The sequence below is a fragment of the Saimiri boliviensis genome, chromosome 10, assembly GCF_048565385.1.
Source record: "Saimiri boliviensis isolate mSaiBol1 chromosome 10, mSaiBol1.pri, whole genome shotgun sequence".
Taxonomy (NCBI): Eukaryota; Metazoa; Chordata; class Mammalia; order Primates; family Cebidae; genus Saimiri; species Saimiri boliviensis.
This window is the reverse complement of record NC_133458.1, coordinates 49,129,257-49,147,432: the sequence shown is the minus strand read 5'-3', so window position 1 is coordinate 49,147,432 and position 18,176 is coordinate 49,129,257. Positions and strand designations below refer to the sequence as shown.

At 40.4% G+C, this 18,176-nt stretch overlaps 1 protein-coding gene across 3 annotated transcripts in view; it reads right to left on the bottom strand.

Moving 5' to 3' along the window:
- Positions 1 to 18,176, bottom strand: part of COG5 (component of oligomeric golgi complex 5) — a 386,409-nt gene that overhangs the window by 354,659 nt on the left and 13,574 nt on the right. For all 3 annotated transcript variants that reach the window (XM_039472963.2, XM_039472962.2, XM_074379246.1), the window contains 2 exons: positions 15,856 to 15,910; positions 15,686 to 15,755 (listed from right to left, as the gene is read on the bottom strand). In XM_039472963.2, coding sequence (XP_039328897.1) covers positions 15,686 to 15,755; positions 15,856 to 15,910 — 125 coding nt within the window. The remainder of the gene's footprint in view (positions 1 to 15,685; positions 15,756 to 15,855; positions 15,911 to 18,176) is intronic.

Below are 18,176 nucleotides of genomic sequence, written 5' to 3'. Positions count from 1 at the left end.
CCTCCTCAGTGTTACAACGAAATGACATGTCATTCAAGGACCTGCTGTATGTTCTTCTACTTAAAATTGTAGTTTACAAGAACCTATCAGTGACATTAAGTAAGAACTTACTGTACTGACATATGCTACAATATGGATGAACCTTGAAAACATTACATTAAGAAGCCAAATGCCACATAATAAATGATCCATTATATGTAATGTCCTGAATAGGGAAATCCAGAAACAAAGACTGCAGATCAGTGGTGGAGAGCTTCGAGTACAGACATAGATATAGGGAGCATTGGCTAATGGGCACAGAGTTTCTTTTTTGGGTAATGAAAATATTCTGGCATTAGATGATATTATAGTATAATTAGATAGAATATATTCACAAGACACAATCTTGAGAATATACTAAAAACCCCTGAACTGTACATGTTAAAGTGATTATTTTATGGTACATAACTTATAACTCAATTTTTAATAATGAGTGTGACTTCTAACAATGATGGAATAGGGTTAAACCTTTCCATTTCAAACAACTAGAAAATTGAACAAAATACACAAAATAATTTTAGGACAATGGGAATGAACGATTGGGCAATAGTTGGATAACAGAAAACACAGAACTGTGATCTTTGAGAGAAACAAGAAAATGAGCTTAACAATTGGCTCAGATTACCACTGGGAGACAATTTTCAGGCCACAGCAAAGGGAAGGGAAAGAAAGGGAAACAGAGCATGACAGTCTCTCTGAAGTTGGGAAGCAGAGATTACACTTCAAGAAAGCCAAAAAAGCTAGTGTTTGTGGGCGGAGAATTGGAGAAAAAGAAGCTGCAAAAAAAGAAGTTGTGGAAATAAGCAGAAAAATAGCTTCAAGTCTTCAGAGTACCAATCTGTGCATGTGTGAGAGGAAGCACAGGAAAAGAAACACTGATAACAACTCACAGAGTTCACACATGTTCCCACCAACCACAGTAGAAAGACCTAATAGTAAACAAGGCTAAACTAGCCCCAGGCTAAAGGCTGTTTTGGACCTGTACTAAAACTCAATCTCAAAAAGATCAATGGTGGCTCACGCTGTAATCCCTGCATTTTGGGAGGCCAGAGTAGAAGTATCACTTGAGGCCAAGAGTTTGAGACCAGCCTAGACAACATGGTGAGACTCCCATCCCTACAAAAAATAAAAATAAAAATAAACAACTAGGCATGGTAGTGTGCACCTGTAGACCCAGCTACTTGGGAGGCTGGGACAGGAGGATTGCTTGAGCCCAGCAGTTGGAGGTTATGGTGAGCCAAGATTGCCCCACTATTCTCCACCCCAAGGGACAGACAGTAAGGCCCTATGTCAAAAAAAAATTTTTTTCAATTATATATTTTTTCAAAAGATCAAACTGATTCCAAGTAACTTAAGTGTGAACCAGAAAAAAGTCAAACATTACTTAAATGAAATTTCAAATAGTCTAGGAACCCTAAACATATAGCACACATTTCCAAAAGCCAATAAAAAATTACCAGGAATGTAAACAGGCAAAACACATAAAGCCCATAACAAGAATAGTCAATCAACAAAAACAAACCTAGAAATAATTAAGAACCACATGTTAAAATATATTTTATAGGCTGGGCACAATGGCTCACACCTGTAATCCTAGCACTTTGGGAGCCTGAGGTGTGCAAATCACCTGAGGTCAGGAATTGGAGACTAGCCTGGCCAACATGAGTAGTGAAACCCCATCTCTACTCAAAATACAAATTTTAGCTAGGTGTGGTGGCACACACCTGTAATCCCAACTACTCAGGAGCCTTAAGCAGGAGAATCATCTGAACCCGGGAGGCAGACGTTGCAGTGAGCCGACACTGTGCCACTGCACTCCAGCCTCGGCAACAGAGCAGGACTCCATCTCAAAAATAAAAAATAAAAATAAAAATTATAAAAATGTATGCTTAAGAAGGTAAATGAAAACATAAATGTCGGCCAGACACAATGACCCATGCTTATAATCCCAGCACTTTGGGAGGCTGACACAGGTGGAATGCTTCACCTCAGGAGTTCAAGACCAGCCTGGGCAACATGACAAAACCCAGTCTCTACAAAAAATACAAAACTTAGCTGGGTGTGGTGGTGCAGGCCTTTAGTCTCAGCTACTCAGGAGGCAGAGGTAGGAGGGTAGCTTGGGCCTGGGAGGCAGAGATTGCAGTTAGCTGAGATCACACCACTGCACTCCAACCTGAGTGACAGAGTGAGATCCTGTTATAAAAAATATATATATATATATACACATGTGTATGTTTATGTATGTATATAAATGAAATTGAAATATAAATGTCATAACAGAAACAGAAGATATAAAAAGACACAAATGTAAATACTAGAGATGAAAATCACATTATGTAAAATTTTAAAACACACAGAATGGGATTAATAATAGATTTGACAGTTGAAAAAAAAGATTAGAAAATTTATAAGCAATTCCAGTTAGATTATCTAAACATATGAGACAAAACAACACAGGTTTTTAAGGCAATATAAAACACCTTCATAACTTCAAGGTAGAGAAAGTTCTCTTGTGAGAATTTTTCATAAAAGAGAACTAACCATAAAAGAAAAATTAGATAAATTTAACTTCTCTCCAACAACACATGAGAGAGACGAAGAAAAAAAAAGGTAGGCACAGGGATATCTGAAATACACATAATAGATGACTTAAAAGGGGTTCAATCTCCTTAGTAATTAGTCCTTCAAAAAACAAAACAATGAGATACCACCACACATCTAAAATGTTAGCAAAAACTAACAAGTCTGACAACAGTAAGTGTTAGCAAGGACACAAACCAAAAGGAACTCTCATGACAGCATATGTGGTATAACCATTTGGTAAAATATTTTGGCATTACCTAATAAAGTTGAAAATCAAAAACCCTGTAGCCCAAAAATCTCATTCCCAGGATATAACTTACAGAAAAGGTAATTCACATGAGAAAACATATATTTATAAAAAAACTTTCATAGCTGTATTATTAAAAATGATCTCAATCTGAAAACAATCCAAAGTTCTTAAGCAGAATATTCATATAATGACATATTCTACAGCAATAAAAATTAAGCAAAACAACAAGCAAGGATGGGCACAGTGGCTCACACTTGTAATCCCAGCACTTTGGGAGGCTGAGGAAGGTGGATCACTTGAGGTCAGGAGTTCGAGACCAGCCTGGCCAACATGGTGAACGCTGTTTCTACTAAAAACACAACGACGACAAAAAATAGTCAAATGTGGTGGCGGGAACCTATAATGCCAGCTACTCAGGAGGCTAAAGCAGTAGAATCCTTGAACCTGGGAGGTGGAGGCTGCAGTGAGCCAAATTTGCTCCACTGTACTCCAACCTAGGTGGCAAAGCAAAACTCTGTCTCAAAACAAAAACAGAAACAAAAAAGCAAGCATATGGATGAATCTGAAAAAGATACTACTTTCAAAAAAAACAGGGTAGGAGAGCACAATGTTTAGTTACAAAAATCAATGTGATATGTTTATGAGTGACATTAGTAAGGTGGCAGAGGAAGACTCTCGAGGACTCCAGCTTGCAGACACATTAATATGAACCACTATCCATACATGAAAGTATCTTCACATAAGTTAAAGAAACCAGGTGAGGAGATCCTTGGAAGATGGCTGACTAGGAACAGCTCAGCATTGCAGCTCCCACTGAAAGCTCAGAGGGTGAGTGGACGCCGCATTTCCAGACGGATTTTTATTGCCCACAGACCAAGAGATTACCAGACGGAGGAGCCCCACGGGTCACCAGCACGGCTGTTTTGGCCCGTGCGGCTGCTTTGGCCCATGCGGCTGCTTTGCCAGCGCCCTGGAGCTCCGTATTTTGTTCTCTGTACAAAATACAGTGGTCCGGGTGCCCTCTTAGCTGGCAATTGGAGCCGTGGGAAGGTAGATCGCCCATTCATCTGATTTAAAAGGAGACTGAAATAGCGAGCCAGGCCAGGAGATTCCTGGTCAAAAAAAACCACCAGGAATCTCAGCGCCGCTCTTTCAGCCGGCACAGTGAGTCGCCGCATGGGAAACCACAAAGATCCCAACGTCTTTTCAACAGGTAACTGGAACACCTGGGAGAGAGTCGACTGTTCAACTAAAAAAACAAAACAAAAAAAAAAGACTCTGAGTCAGGGAACCAGGTGATCAGGCTCGACTGGTCCCACCCCGCAACAACAACAACAACAAAAAACAGTAACTGAAAATGCTCTGAGTTGAGAGTTTCACAGCAAGCACAGCTGAACCAGGGACAGTCCAGCTCTGTGGGGCAGGGGCATCCGCCATTACTGAGACACTCCACCACTATGGAGGCAGTCCGCCATAGCTGAGGCAGCCCGCCATTGCCGAGGCAACCTGCCACTACAGAGAAAGTCCACCATTACAGAGGCGGGCCACCATTGCCGAGGCAGTTCCAACTATACCCATATAAACAGGACTGCAGGGAAGATCAAACAGCAGCTAGGCAGAGCCCACAGCAGCTCAGCAAAGCCTCTGGAGGCAGACAGTGACTAGGCTGCCTCCTCGCTGGCAGGGCAGCCCGGAAAAAAAAAAAAAAAAACAAAAAAATGCAGCAGCACAACAGAAACTCATAAATAAAGCCCTAACTCCCTGGGACAGAGCACCTGGGGGGGAAAAAGGGGAGTTCATGAGTTCTGTTGCAGCAGGCCTAAACATACCTGCCCAGCAACTCTGAATTAACAATGGAGCTCAAAGCGCAGCACCTGAACTCCAATCAAGGACACACTGTCTCCTCAAGCAGCTCCCTGACCCCCATATATCCAAAGAGTCACCTCATAAAGGAGAGAACAGACTGACATTTGGCAGGTATCCTTCTGGGACAAAGATAGCAGAAGAAGAAACTGGTAGCAACCCTTGCTGTTCTGCAGCTGCTGCAGGTGATCCCCAGGCAAGCAGGGCCTAGAGAGGACCTCAGTAGTCCTACAGCAGAGGGGCCAGACTGTTAAAAGGAAAACTAAGAAACAGAAATAACTTCATCATCCACAAACTGGAAGTTCACTCAGAGACCCAATCTGAAAGTCAGCAACTACAACGACAACGGGTGGATAAACCCACAAAGATGGGAAGAAACCGCACAAAAAGGATGAAAACACCCGAAACCAGAAAAACTCTCCTCCTACAATGGATCACAACTCCTCACCAGCAAGGGAACAACGCTGGATGGAGAATGAGTGTGATGAAAGGACAGAATGAGACTTCAGAAGGTGGGTAATAAGAAACTTCTGTGAGCTAAAAGAACATGTTCTAACCCAATGCAGAGAAACTAAGAACCTTGAAAAAAAGATTTGACAAAATGCTAATTAGAATGGACAACAAAGAGATGAATATAAGTGAATTGATGGAGCTAAAAAACACGAGAACTTCGCGAAGCATGCACAAGTTTCAACAGCCGAATGGACCAAGCAGAAGAAAGGCTATCAGAGGTCAAAGACCAACTCAATGAAATAAAACGAGAAGGCAAGAATAGAGAAAAGGGTAAAAAGGAATGAACAAAGTCTCCAAGAAACGTGGGACTATGTGAAAAGACCTAATCTACGTTTGATAGGTGTACCCGAATGTGACAAAGAGAATGAATCCAAGCTGGAAAATACTCTTCAGGATATTACCCAGGAAAACTTCCCCAACCTAGCAAGGCAGGCCAATATTCAAGTCCAGGAAATACAGAGAACACCATAAAGATATTCCTCAAGAAGAGCAACCCTAAGGCACACAATCATCAGATTCACCAGGGTTGAAATGAAGGAGAAAATGCTGCTAAGGGCAGCCAGAGAGAAAGGTTGGGTTACACACAAAGGGAAGCCCATCAGACTCACAGCAGATCTCTCAGCAGAAACCCTGAAAGCCAGAAGAGAGTGGGGGACAATATCCAACATCCTTAAAGAAAAGAACTTTCAACCCAGAATCTCCTATCCAGCCAAACTAAGCTTCATAAGTGAAGGAAAAAAAAAAATCCTTTGCTAACAAGCAAGTACTCAGAGATTTCATCACCACCAGGCCTGCTTTACAAGAGCTCCTGAAAGAGGCTCTACACATAGAAAGGAACAACCAATACCAGCCACTCCAAGAACATACCAAACGGTAAAGGGCATCAACACAATCAAGAATCTGCATCAACTAACGGGCAAAACAGCCAGCTAGCATCAAAATAGCAGTATCAAATTCACACGTAACAATATTAACCCTAAATGTAAATGGACTAAATGCCCCAATCAAAAGACACAGACTAGAAAATTGGATAAAAAGCCAAAACCCATCAGTGTGCTGTATCCAGGAAACCCATCTCACATGCAAGGATACACAAAGGCTCAAAATAAAGGGATGGAAGTAGATTTAGCAAGCAAATGGAGAGCAAAAAAAAAGCAGGAGTTGCAATTCTCATCTCTGATAAAATAGACTTTAAAGCAACAAAGATCAAAAGAGACAAAGAAGGACACTACATAATGGTAAAAGGATCGATGCAACAAGAAGAGCTAACGATCCTAAATATATATGCACGCAATACAGGAGCACCCAGTTACATAAGGCAAGTTCTTAATGACTTACAAAGAGACTTAGACTCCCACACAATAATAGTGGGAGACTTTAACACCCCATTGTCAATATTAGACAGATCAACCAGACAGAAAAATAACAAGGATATCCAGGACTTGAACTCAGATCTGGAACAAACAAACCTAATAGCCATTTACAGAACTCTCCACCCCAAATCCACAGAATATACATTCTTCTCAGCACCACATCACACCTACTCTAAAATTGACCACATAATTGGAAGCAAATCACTCCTCAGCAAATGTAAAAGAATGGAAATCGTAACAGTCTCTCAGACCACAGTGCAATCGAGTTAGAATTCAGAACACAGAAACTAACTCAAAACTCCACAGCTTCATGGAAACTGAACAACTTGCTCTTGAATGTTGACTGGATAAACAATGAAATGAAGGCAGAAATAAAGATGCTCTTCAAAATCAACAAGAATGAAGACACAACATACCAGAATCTCTGGGACATGTTTAAAGCAGTCTCTAGAGCAGGCGTCCCCAAACTTTTTACACAGGGGGCCAGTTTACTGTCCCTCAGACCATTGGAGGGCCGCCACATACTGTGCTCCTCTCACTGACCACCAATGAGAGAGGTGCCCCTTCCTGAAGTGCAGCAGGAGGCCAGATAAATGGCCTCAGGGGGCCGCATGCGGCCCATGGGCCGTAGTTTGGGGACACCTGCTCTAGTGGAAAATATATAGCAATAAGTGCCCAAATGAGAAGGAAGGAGAGATCTAAAATTGACATGCTAGCTTCAAAATTGAAAGAGCTAGAGGAGCAAGAACAAAAAAACTCAAAACCTAGCAGAAGATAAGAAATAACTAAGAGCAGAACTGAAGAAGACAGACACAAAAAACGCTTCAAAAAAAAAAAAAATCAATAAATTCAGGAGCTGTTTTTTTTGAAAAGATCAACAAAATAGACAGACAACTAGCCAGATTAATAAAAAAGAAAGGAGAGAATAACCAAATAGATGCAATAAAAAACGATAAAGGGGATATCACCACAGATTCCACAGAAATTCAAACCATCATCAGACATTATTACAAACAACTCTATGCACATAAACTAGTAAACCTGGAAGAAATGGATAAATTACTGGACACTTGCCTCCTCCCAAGCCTAAACCAGGAAGAAACTGAAACCCTGAATAGACCAATAACAAGGTCTTAAGTTGAGGCAGCAATTAAGAGCCTATCAACAAAAAAAAGCCCAGGTCCAGATGAATTCACAGCCAAATTCTACCAGACGTACAAAGAGGAGCTGGTACCAGTCCTTCTGAAACTATTCCAAATAATCCAAAAAGAGGGAATCCTTCCCAAATCATTTTTTAAGACCAACATCATCCTGATACCAAAACCTGGCAGAGATCCAACAAGAAAAGAAAACTTCAGGCCAATATCCATGATGAACATAGATGCAAAAATCTTCAATAAAATACTGGCAAGCCAATTGCAACAGCACATGAAAAACCTTATCCACCATGATCAAGTAGGCTTCATCCCAGGGATGCAAGGCTGGTTCAACATACACAAGTCTATAAACGTAATTCACCACATAAACAGAACCAAGAACAAAAACCACATGATTATCTCAATTGTTGCAGAGAAGGCCTTTGACAAAATTCAACAGCCCTTTATGCTAAAAACCCTCAATAAACTAGGTATTGATGGAACGTATCTCAAAATAATAAAAGCTATTTACAACAAACCAACAGCCAATATCATACTGAAAGGGCAAAAACAGGAAGCATTCCCTTTCAAATCTGGCACTAGACAAGGATGCCCTCTCTCACCACTCCCATTCAATACAGTACTGGAAGTTCTAGCCAGCGCAGTCAGGTAAGAAAAAGAAATAAAGGATATTCAAATAGGAAGGGAGCAAGTCAAATTGTCTCTATTTGCAGATGACATGCTTGTATATCTAGAAGACCCCATTGTCTCAACCCAAAATCTCCTGAAACTGATAAGCAACTTCAGCAAAGTCTCAGGATACAAAATCAACGTGCAAAAATCACAAGCATTCCTATACACCAATAACAGAACTCAAAGACAGCCAAATCAAGAATGAACTGCCATTCACAATTGCTACAAAGAGAATAAAATACCTAAGAATAAAACTAACAAGGAACGTAAAGGACCTCTTCAAGGAGAACAAGCCACTGCTCAATGAAATAAGAGAGGACACAAATAGATGGAGAAACATTCCATGCTCATGGTTAGAAAGAATCAATATAGTGAAAATGGCAATATTGCCCAAAGTAATTTACAGATTCAATGCTATCCCCATCAAGCTACCAATGATCTTCTTCACAGAACCGGAAAAAAACACCTTAAACTTCGGGAACCAAAAGAGAGCCCACATAGTCAAGTCAATTCTAAGCAAAAAAAACAAAGCTGCCGGCATCACACTACCTGACTTCAAACTGTAGTACAAGGCTACAGTAATCAAAACAGCATGGTACTGGTACCAAAACAGAGGATCAGACCAATGGAACAGAACAGAGGCCTCGGAGGCAACACAACATATCTGCAACCAGCCGATCTTTGACAAACCTGAAAAAAACAAGCAATGGGAAAAGGATTCCCTGTTTAATAAATGGTGTTGGGAAAACTGGCTAGCCATGTGCAGAAGGCAGAAACTGGATTCCTTCCTGACATCTTACACTAAAATTAACTCCAGATGGATTAAAAACTTAAACATTAGACCTAACACCATAAAAACCCTAGAAGAAAATCTAGGCAAAACCATTCAGGACATAGGCGTAGGCAAGGACTTCATGACCAAAACACCACAAGCATTGGCAACAAAAGCCAAAATAGACAAATGGGACCTAATCAAACTCCACAGCTTCTGCATGGCAAAAGAAACAGTCGTTAGAGTGAATTGGCAACCAACAGAATGGGAAAAAATGTTTGCAGTCTTCTCATCTGACAAAGGGCTGACATCCAGAATTTACAAAGAACTAAAACAGATTTACAAGAAAAAAAAAAAAAGCCCATTCAAAAGTGGGCAAAGGATATGAACAGACACTTTACAAAAGAAGACATACAGGAGGTCAACAAACATATGAAAAAATGCTCATCATCACTGGTCATTAGAGAAATGAAATCAAAACTACATTGAGATACCATCTCATGTCAGTTAGAATGGCGATCACTAAAAAATCTAGAGACAACAGACGCTGGAGAGGATGTGGAGAAATAGGAATACTTTCACACTGTTGGTGGGAGTGTAAATTAGTTCACCCATTGTGGAAGACAGTGTGGCGATTCCTCAAGGACCTAGAAATAGAAATTCCATTTGACCCAGCAATCCCATTACTGGGTATATATCCAAAGGATTATAAATCGTTCTACTATAAGGACACATGCACATGAATGTTCATTGCAGCACTGTTTACAATAGCAAAGACCTGGAACCAACCCAAATGCCCATCGATGATAGACTCGACAGGGAAAATGTGGCACATATACATCATGGAATATTATGCAGCCATCAAAAACGATGTGTTTGTGTCCTTTGTAGGGACATGAATGAACCTAGAAACCATCATTCTCAGCAAACTGACACAAGAGCAGAAAATCAAACACCGCATGTTCTCACTCACAGGCGGGTGTTGAACAATGAGAACACATGGACACAAGGAGGGGAGCACTACACACTGGGGTCTGTTGGGGGGAAATGGGGGAGGGACAGTGAGGGGCGGTGGGGAGCTGGGGAGAGAGAGCATGGGGAGAAATGCCAGATACAGGTGAAGGGAGGGAAGGAAGCAAATCACACTGCCATGTGTGTACCTATGCAACAATCTTGCATGTTCTTCACATGTACCCCAAAACCTAAAATGCAATTAAAAAAAAGATGAAATGAAAAAAATAAAAAATAAAGAAAACAGGTGAAACATTATAGCACCTGAATATAGCACAGAAAAAAAGAGACACACTGAAGAGAGTCAGAAGGACAGTGTCACATTATCTGTGTCCCCCAATACCAGGCAGCTAGCAAGGAGACAGATAGTCACTGCATAGAGAAAAAAGAAAGAATCGAGCATTGGACTTAGTGCCTCAGTCCCCAACACCAGGTGTGCCCCATTAAAATGATGCTGGGCAGGCTGCCCCATCCCAATTTCAGGCCAGTACTTCCAGACTACATCTCCTGGCCTAGTCCACTACCAGGCTGCCCCCAGGGACCCAAGACCCCAGACCAACCATCAGCTTCAGGCTCATCCCAACTCAGGATCCAGGTTCGCCCCTGCAGCTCTAGGTCCAACTCAGCACCAAGCAACCCCACCTAGCCCCAGACTTTAGGGTAGCCCTAGTCAGCACACAGACTTCCAGTCCCAGGCCAGCCCCGAAGCCTCATGCTCCAGACCAGCCCACATTGCCCCAAACACCAGGCCTGACCCGGCATCAGGTTGGCACCTGTGGCCTCAGACACCAGACCAGCACCCACAGACACAGGATCTAGGCCTGCCCTAGGAGTCTACATTCCAAGTTAGCCCCTGCAGCCCCACACTCCAGCAGACATAAAGTCCAGGCTCCTCTGGCAGACCCAGGGTTCAGACACATTCCAGCTGAACCCAGCCTCCTCTGGCAAACCCAAGATCCAGGCTCATCCCAGCAGAACCTAGTACCAGGCCAGCCCCAAAGGCCAAATGACTCATACCTGCCTCAGTGGTCCAACCTCCAGGCAAGCCCTTGCAGACCCAGCCTCCAGGCCAGCATTCACTCACCCAGCCTCCATATAGACCTTCATGGCTCTAGGCACAAAGCAAGCACCCACAGACCCCAGCCTTCAGTGGACCCAGAGTCCAGGCTTACTTGAGTAAACCAAGGCTCCAGGACCACCCTTCCAAACCCAAACTCCAGGCTAACCCTGGTAAACTCAGGACCCAGGCTTGACTCACAGGTTTCAGGCCCACCCCAGTGCCAAGCCAGGCATTGTGGACTCAGGCTCCAGGACCATGCCCATGGTCCCACGTGCCAGGCCCATTCCAGCAACTGACTGCTGCAAATTCAAGTTCAAGGCCAGTCCCAGTGCCAGGTCAACTCCTGTGGAATGAGGCTTCAGACCAGCTCTTGTGGACTAGGCCCCTACTAGTCAATGGGTCTAACTCCACAGGGGGCCAGGTGGCACTATGGACCCTGGATCTAAGTCTGGTCCAGCCAACTTATGACCCACATTTGCCCCAGTAAATACAGTCTGCAGACCAAACCTCATGGACCCAGGCACAAGACCTGTGCACCTGCTGACCTAGGTACAACAGCCTGCCTGAAGACACCAGCAGTAAGCCTGCCCAAAGACCACACCATAAAGCTAGCCAAATCTCTGGTCAAGTTAACTGGTACAGAACTTTCCCAGCCAGGGCCAGTCTGAAAAGAATGGAGTAAGTTCCTACTTCTTCAAATGTGCAGGCACCAACACAAGGCAACAAGAATCACTATGAGGGAAACATATCACATTAAACCAACATTTAAAAAACCAACATAAAAAAAAAAAAACAACATTAAAAAAAAATTGAGGTTTATGAGTTGCCTGACAACTCAAAATAATCATTTTTTAAAAAACTCCATGAACTACAAGGAAATACAACTAGACAAGTATACAAAATCAGGAAAACAATAAACAAAATGGGAAGTTCAACAAAAAAACCAGAAACCATAAACGAAGGAACGAAACTAAAATTCTACAGCTAAAGAACACAATTACTGAACCAAATAAGTTCCAGAGAGCTTCAACAGTAGATTCAACAAACAAAAGAATCACTGAGCTTGAAAAGGGGTTACTGGAAATGATCCAGTCAGAGGAACAAAAAGAAAAAAGAATTTAAAAGAGTGAAGAAAGCCTTTGAGAATTACGTATTACCATCAAATAAACCAACTCATATGTTGTGAGTATCCCAGAAGGAGCAGAGAGAGAAGAAACTTTATTTTAAAAAATAGTAACAAAAACTCCCCAAATCTGTGAAAAGATAAAAAATATCCAGGTATAGGAAGCTCAAAGATCTCCAATCAGGTTCAAGGTAAACAAGACTACACTAAGATATATTACATCCAATTGTTAAAAATCAAAAACAGAAAGGATCTTGAAAGCAGCAAGAGAAAAGCATATCACATAAAAAGGAATTCCAAGATGGCTATGAAGAGATTTCCCAGTATAAATCTTATAAGCCAGGAGAGACAGGGATGATCTATTCAAAGTGCTGAAAGAAAACAGCCGGCTACAGTGGCTCACACGTGTAATCCCAGCACTTGGGGATGCCAAGGCAAGCAGATCACCTGAGGTCAGGAGTTCAAGACCAGCCTGGACAACATGAAAAATCGTCATCTACTAAAATAACAAAAATTAGTCAGGCATGGTGGCAGGTGCCTGTAATCCCAGCTACTCAGGAGGCTGAGGCAGGAGAATAGCCTGAACCTGGGAGGCGGAGGTTGCAGTGATAAGAGATCAGGCCACTGCAATCTAGCCTGGGTGACAGAGTGAGATTCCATCTCAAAAAGAAAGAAAGAAAGAAAACAAATCAATACTGAAACAATAGACTTTAACTACACTCTAGACCAAATAAACCGAAATACAGAACATTCCACCCAATCGTGGCAGAATACATATTCTTCTCAAATGCACATGGAACTTTTTTCAGGATAGACCGTATGTTAGACCACAAAATAAGGCTTAATAAACTTAAGAAGACTGAGATCATATCAAATATCTTTTCCAACCACAATGATATTAAACTAGAAATCAGTAACAGGACGGATTTTGAAAAATCCACCAAAAAATGCTCAAAAAAATAAACCATGCTCATGAGCAACCAATGGAAAAAAAGGAATTAGAAGAGAAATTTTAAAATATCTTGAGACAAATGAAAAGACATACAACATACCAAAAGTTATGGGATGCAGCAAAAGCAGCTCAAAGAAGAAAGTTTACAGCAGTAAATGTCTACATCAAAAAAGATTTCAAATAAATAACCTAACATTAAACCTCAAGAACTAGAAAAAGAACAAACAAAGCCTGAAGTTAGTAGAAGGAAGAAAATAATATAGATCGGGGCAGAAACAAATTAAACATAGACTAGGAAAACAATAAACATTAATAAAACTAAGAGTTGTGTGTTTTTGGTTTGTTTTTTGGTTTTTGGTTTTATTTGAGACAAGGTTCCCACTTTGTTGCCCAGGCTGGAGTTCAGTGGCATGATCTCAGCTCACTACAACTTCTGTCTCCCAGACTCAAGCAATTCTTCTGCCTCAGCCTCTCAAGTATCTGGGACTACAGACATGTCACCATGCCCAGATATAAGAGTTAGTTTTTTGAAAAGATACATAAAATCAATGAAGCTTTAGCGAGACTAAGGAAAAAGTCTCAAATAAAACCAGAAATGAAAAAGGAAACATTTTAACTTGTATTACAAAAATATAAAGAATTATAAGGGCCGGGCGCGGTGGCTCAAGCCTGTAATCCCAGCACTTTGGGAGGCCGAGGCGGGTGGATCACTAGGTCAAGAGATCGAGACCATCCTGGTCAACATGGTGAAACCCCGTCTCTACTAAAAATACAAAAAAATCAGCTGGGCATAGTGGCGCGTGCCTGTAATCCCAGCTATTCAGGAGGCTGAGGCAGGAGAATTGCCTGAACCCAGGAGGCGGAGGTTGTGGTGAGCCGAGATCGTGCCATTGCACTCCAGCCTGGGTAACAAGAGCGACACTCCGTCTCAAAAAAAAAAAAAAAAAAGAATTATAAGAAATTACTATGAACAATTATATGCCAACAAACCAGATAACTTAGAAGAAACAAACATTTCTAGACATATACAACTTACACAAATTGAACCATAAAGAAACAAAATCTGAACAGATCAATAATGAGCACAGAGATTAAATCAGTAATAAAAGGTCTCCCAACAAAGGAAAGTCCAGAACTTGACGGCTTTACTATTGAATTCTACCAAACATTTAAACGAAAATACCAATGCTTCTAGAACCTTCCCTAAAAAAATCAAAGATGGAAAAATACATCTAAACTCATTTTATTAGGCCAATATTACACTTCTTCAATGCCAGACAAAGACACTGAAAAGAAAATTACAAGTCAATAATCCTGATTAACAAAGATACAAAATCCTCAACAAAATACTAGTCAATCGAATTCAATACCACATTAGAAGAATCATTCACCATGATCAAGTGAGATTTATCTGTGGTAACAAGGATGGTGCAACATGTGCAAATCAATAAATGATACACCACATTAACAGAAAGAAAGACAAAAACCGTATGATCACTTGGATAGATGCAGAAAAAGCACTTGATAAAATTCAACAACATATCATGTTAAAAACTCAAAAAAACTGCTATAGAAGGAATGTATCTCAACACAATAAAGGCCATATATGACGAGCCCACAACTAACATCATAATCAAAAGTAAAAAGCTGAAATCTTGTCCTCTTATATCAGGAACAAGACAAGGATGTGCACTCTCACCACCACTGTTCAACATAGCACTGGAAGTCCTGACCAGAGCCATTAGGCAAGAGAGAAATAAAAGGCATTCAAACCTAAAAGTAAGTAAAATTGTCCCTGTTTGCAGACAGCATGATCCTTGATATAGAAAATTAGATAAAGGACCCTAAAGACTCCGCCAAGAGTGCTAGAATAAATGCATAAAGTCAGAGGACACAAAATCAACATACAAAAATCAGCAGCATTTCTAAACACTAACAAACTATCCAAAGAAATAATCTGGAAAACAATACCATTTCCCATTTACAATAGCTACAAAAAAAAAAAAAAGTTGGAAATAAATTTAACCAAGGAGGTGAAGCATCTATATACTGAAAGCTATAAAACATTGATGAAAGAAATTGAAGAAGACATAAATAAGTTAGTAAACAATTATATACTGCAATGACAGTGGTAAGAATTTACTTTAGGTTTTTATTTTTTGAGCTAGACATCTTGAGGCTTTTTAGTATTTTTCCCCTCTTCTCTTACCTTCTGTTTCCATTCCCATACTTCTTCAAAACTCATACTCTTAAATTTTGTCCACTTATGAAAACAAAATGAATAATAAAGTATAAAGAAATAAAAGTAAGAAACTACCTGTAGTCTTGCTAGTTGTGCAGTACGGGCAACTATCTTATTGTATGGATCAACAATTTTTGCTTTTATCCTAAAAGAAAGGAAGAAAGGAGTGAGAAGAAAATCATTTTCAAAATATCAACAGATAAAAATCTTCCCATTCCATTTATTTATACAATTAAGAACAGTACCTATCAACAGCTCCCTGTAAAGCCCCAATTCTCATCTGCATCATCTGAAGAACACCTAGGAAAACATAACAGCTTACATTAGCTTTACAAATTTACAAGGCATCCAACTTTTAATTTAACTTTAAAAAGTTAAATTAAAAGAAAACATATACATAAATAATTTTAACTTTTACTGTCACTATCCTAATACAAGCAACCAATATGTTTTACCCACACTGCTGTAAAAGCCTGTAACTGGTCTCCTGCTCCAATCTTTGCCTCACAAAAGAAGCCTGACAGGTTATGACTGGTTATGAACTGACTGCTTAATGGATATGGGGTTTCCATTTGGGGTAATGGCAAAGTTCTGGACCTAAATACTGAGCATGGTTGTACAACATTGTAAATGTACTTAATGTCACTGAATTTTATGTTTTAACATGCTAAAAAACAATAAATTTTATGTTTATATATTTTAATACATTACCAAAAAACTATGAGTGATCCTCCATGATACCCTCTTTGCCTCATCACTCCCATATTAAAACCATAGTCCACAGCTTATTCTGTAACTCTCTAGGCTTACAACATGAGGAAATTTTCATAAAATTGGAAAAATATTTTCAAGAAGATCAAGCTTAAATTTTATTATTTAGGCTTCTGTTAATGCAGACATTTAATTATTTAGAATGTCATTCTTTAAAATTCAGTTTCTATATCCAATGGCATAGATGTTTTGAAAGCACGAGTATTCCATTAGTAATTTAAGTACAGACACATTGTCATATTTTAAATGAATATTAGAACCAATAAACATTCCTATCAGCATACAAATACACAATAACACAGTTCAGTCCAATAGAATCCTCTATGAACCCAAGATTTCTACTTTTCTGCTGGTTTTGTGGTGTATTCACCATAAACTGCCAAGAATAAACTGCCATTACTTAAACTATTTTCTTACATCATACTCTCTCCACAACTCAGTTTCAATAGGTTTTCATCAATACTCCACCAAAACAGATCTTATCAACATTACCAGAAATCTACATGTTGCCAAATTCTATTGCTGGTTCTGTCTTAACCTTGTTCAAGCTCTCAGAAATTCACAGCAGCTGACTGCTCCCTTTCTACAACTTTAGGCTTCCAAATCATCACACTTCCTGGGTTTCCTCTTATCTCATTAGTGGTTCCCATTTCTCCTCTATCAGACCTCTACATGCTAGAGTATCCCAAGAAGTGATTCTCAGATATGTGCTCTTCTCCATCTACAATCTTTCAGGGATTTCATTCATTCCCAAGTTTCAAATAGTATCTGTTCAATAAAATACTCATTATACACACACACACACACACACACACACACACATCCATCTACATAAAAAGATTTTCTCTGTATCTGCCTATGTTCTCATTTCCTCCCTGTCTCTCTGTCCTCTTTCTCTCTTTTCCCCTGTACTGTTACATCAAATTTAAGATACCCAAGATAGTTTATGCCCTACCAGTAACCCATCAAAAATCACACTTCTCTCTAGGTTTTGACATCTCAATTACTCATACCATCATCTATCCAATTTTTGAAACCAAAATCCTTGGAATCACTCATGGTGACGTTTTTCCATCAGCTCTTTCACCTCCCATCAACAAACCGTATGAGCTCTGCCTACTTTTTACTCCATCTGCCACAACTCTAATCCAAGGCACCATCAAATAGCTTCCAAACTAGTGTCCCCGATTCTACCCTTGCCTTTTACTATAGAGCTATCAGAGTAAACTATTCAGAGTATTAATTCTATCATACAATAACCTGATTAAACTCTTCCAGTGTGCTTACCACTGCATTTAGAATTAAATCCAGATTTCTCCCCAAGAACTTCATCTATGATTCTCTCCCTCCTTCACTAAACATCAGCCATTCTGGGCTACTTTCTGCCCCTCAAACATGCCAAGTTAATTCCCGCTTTCCCATTTATTGTTCCCTAGGCTAACCTAGTAACAGTTTTCTCAAATCTTTACATGATAGCTCCTTCTTATCACTTAGATCTTGGCTCAAATCTCACCTTCTCAAAAAGGCCTTCCCTCCCCTTCGTCCATCCCCATCACCCATTTTATTTTCTCTATGCGCGGTGGCTCACGCCTATAATCCCAGCACTTTGGGAGGCCGAGGCGGGTGGATCACGAGGTCAAGAGATCGAGACCATCTTGGTCAGCAAGGTGAAACCCTGTCTCTACTAAAAATACAAAAATTAGCCAGGCATGGTGGTGCACGCCTGTAGTCCCAGCTACTCGGGAGGCTGAGGCAGGAGAATTGCTTGAACCCAGGAGGCGGAGGTTGCGGTGAG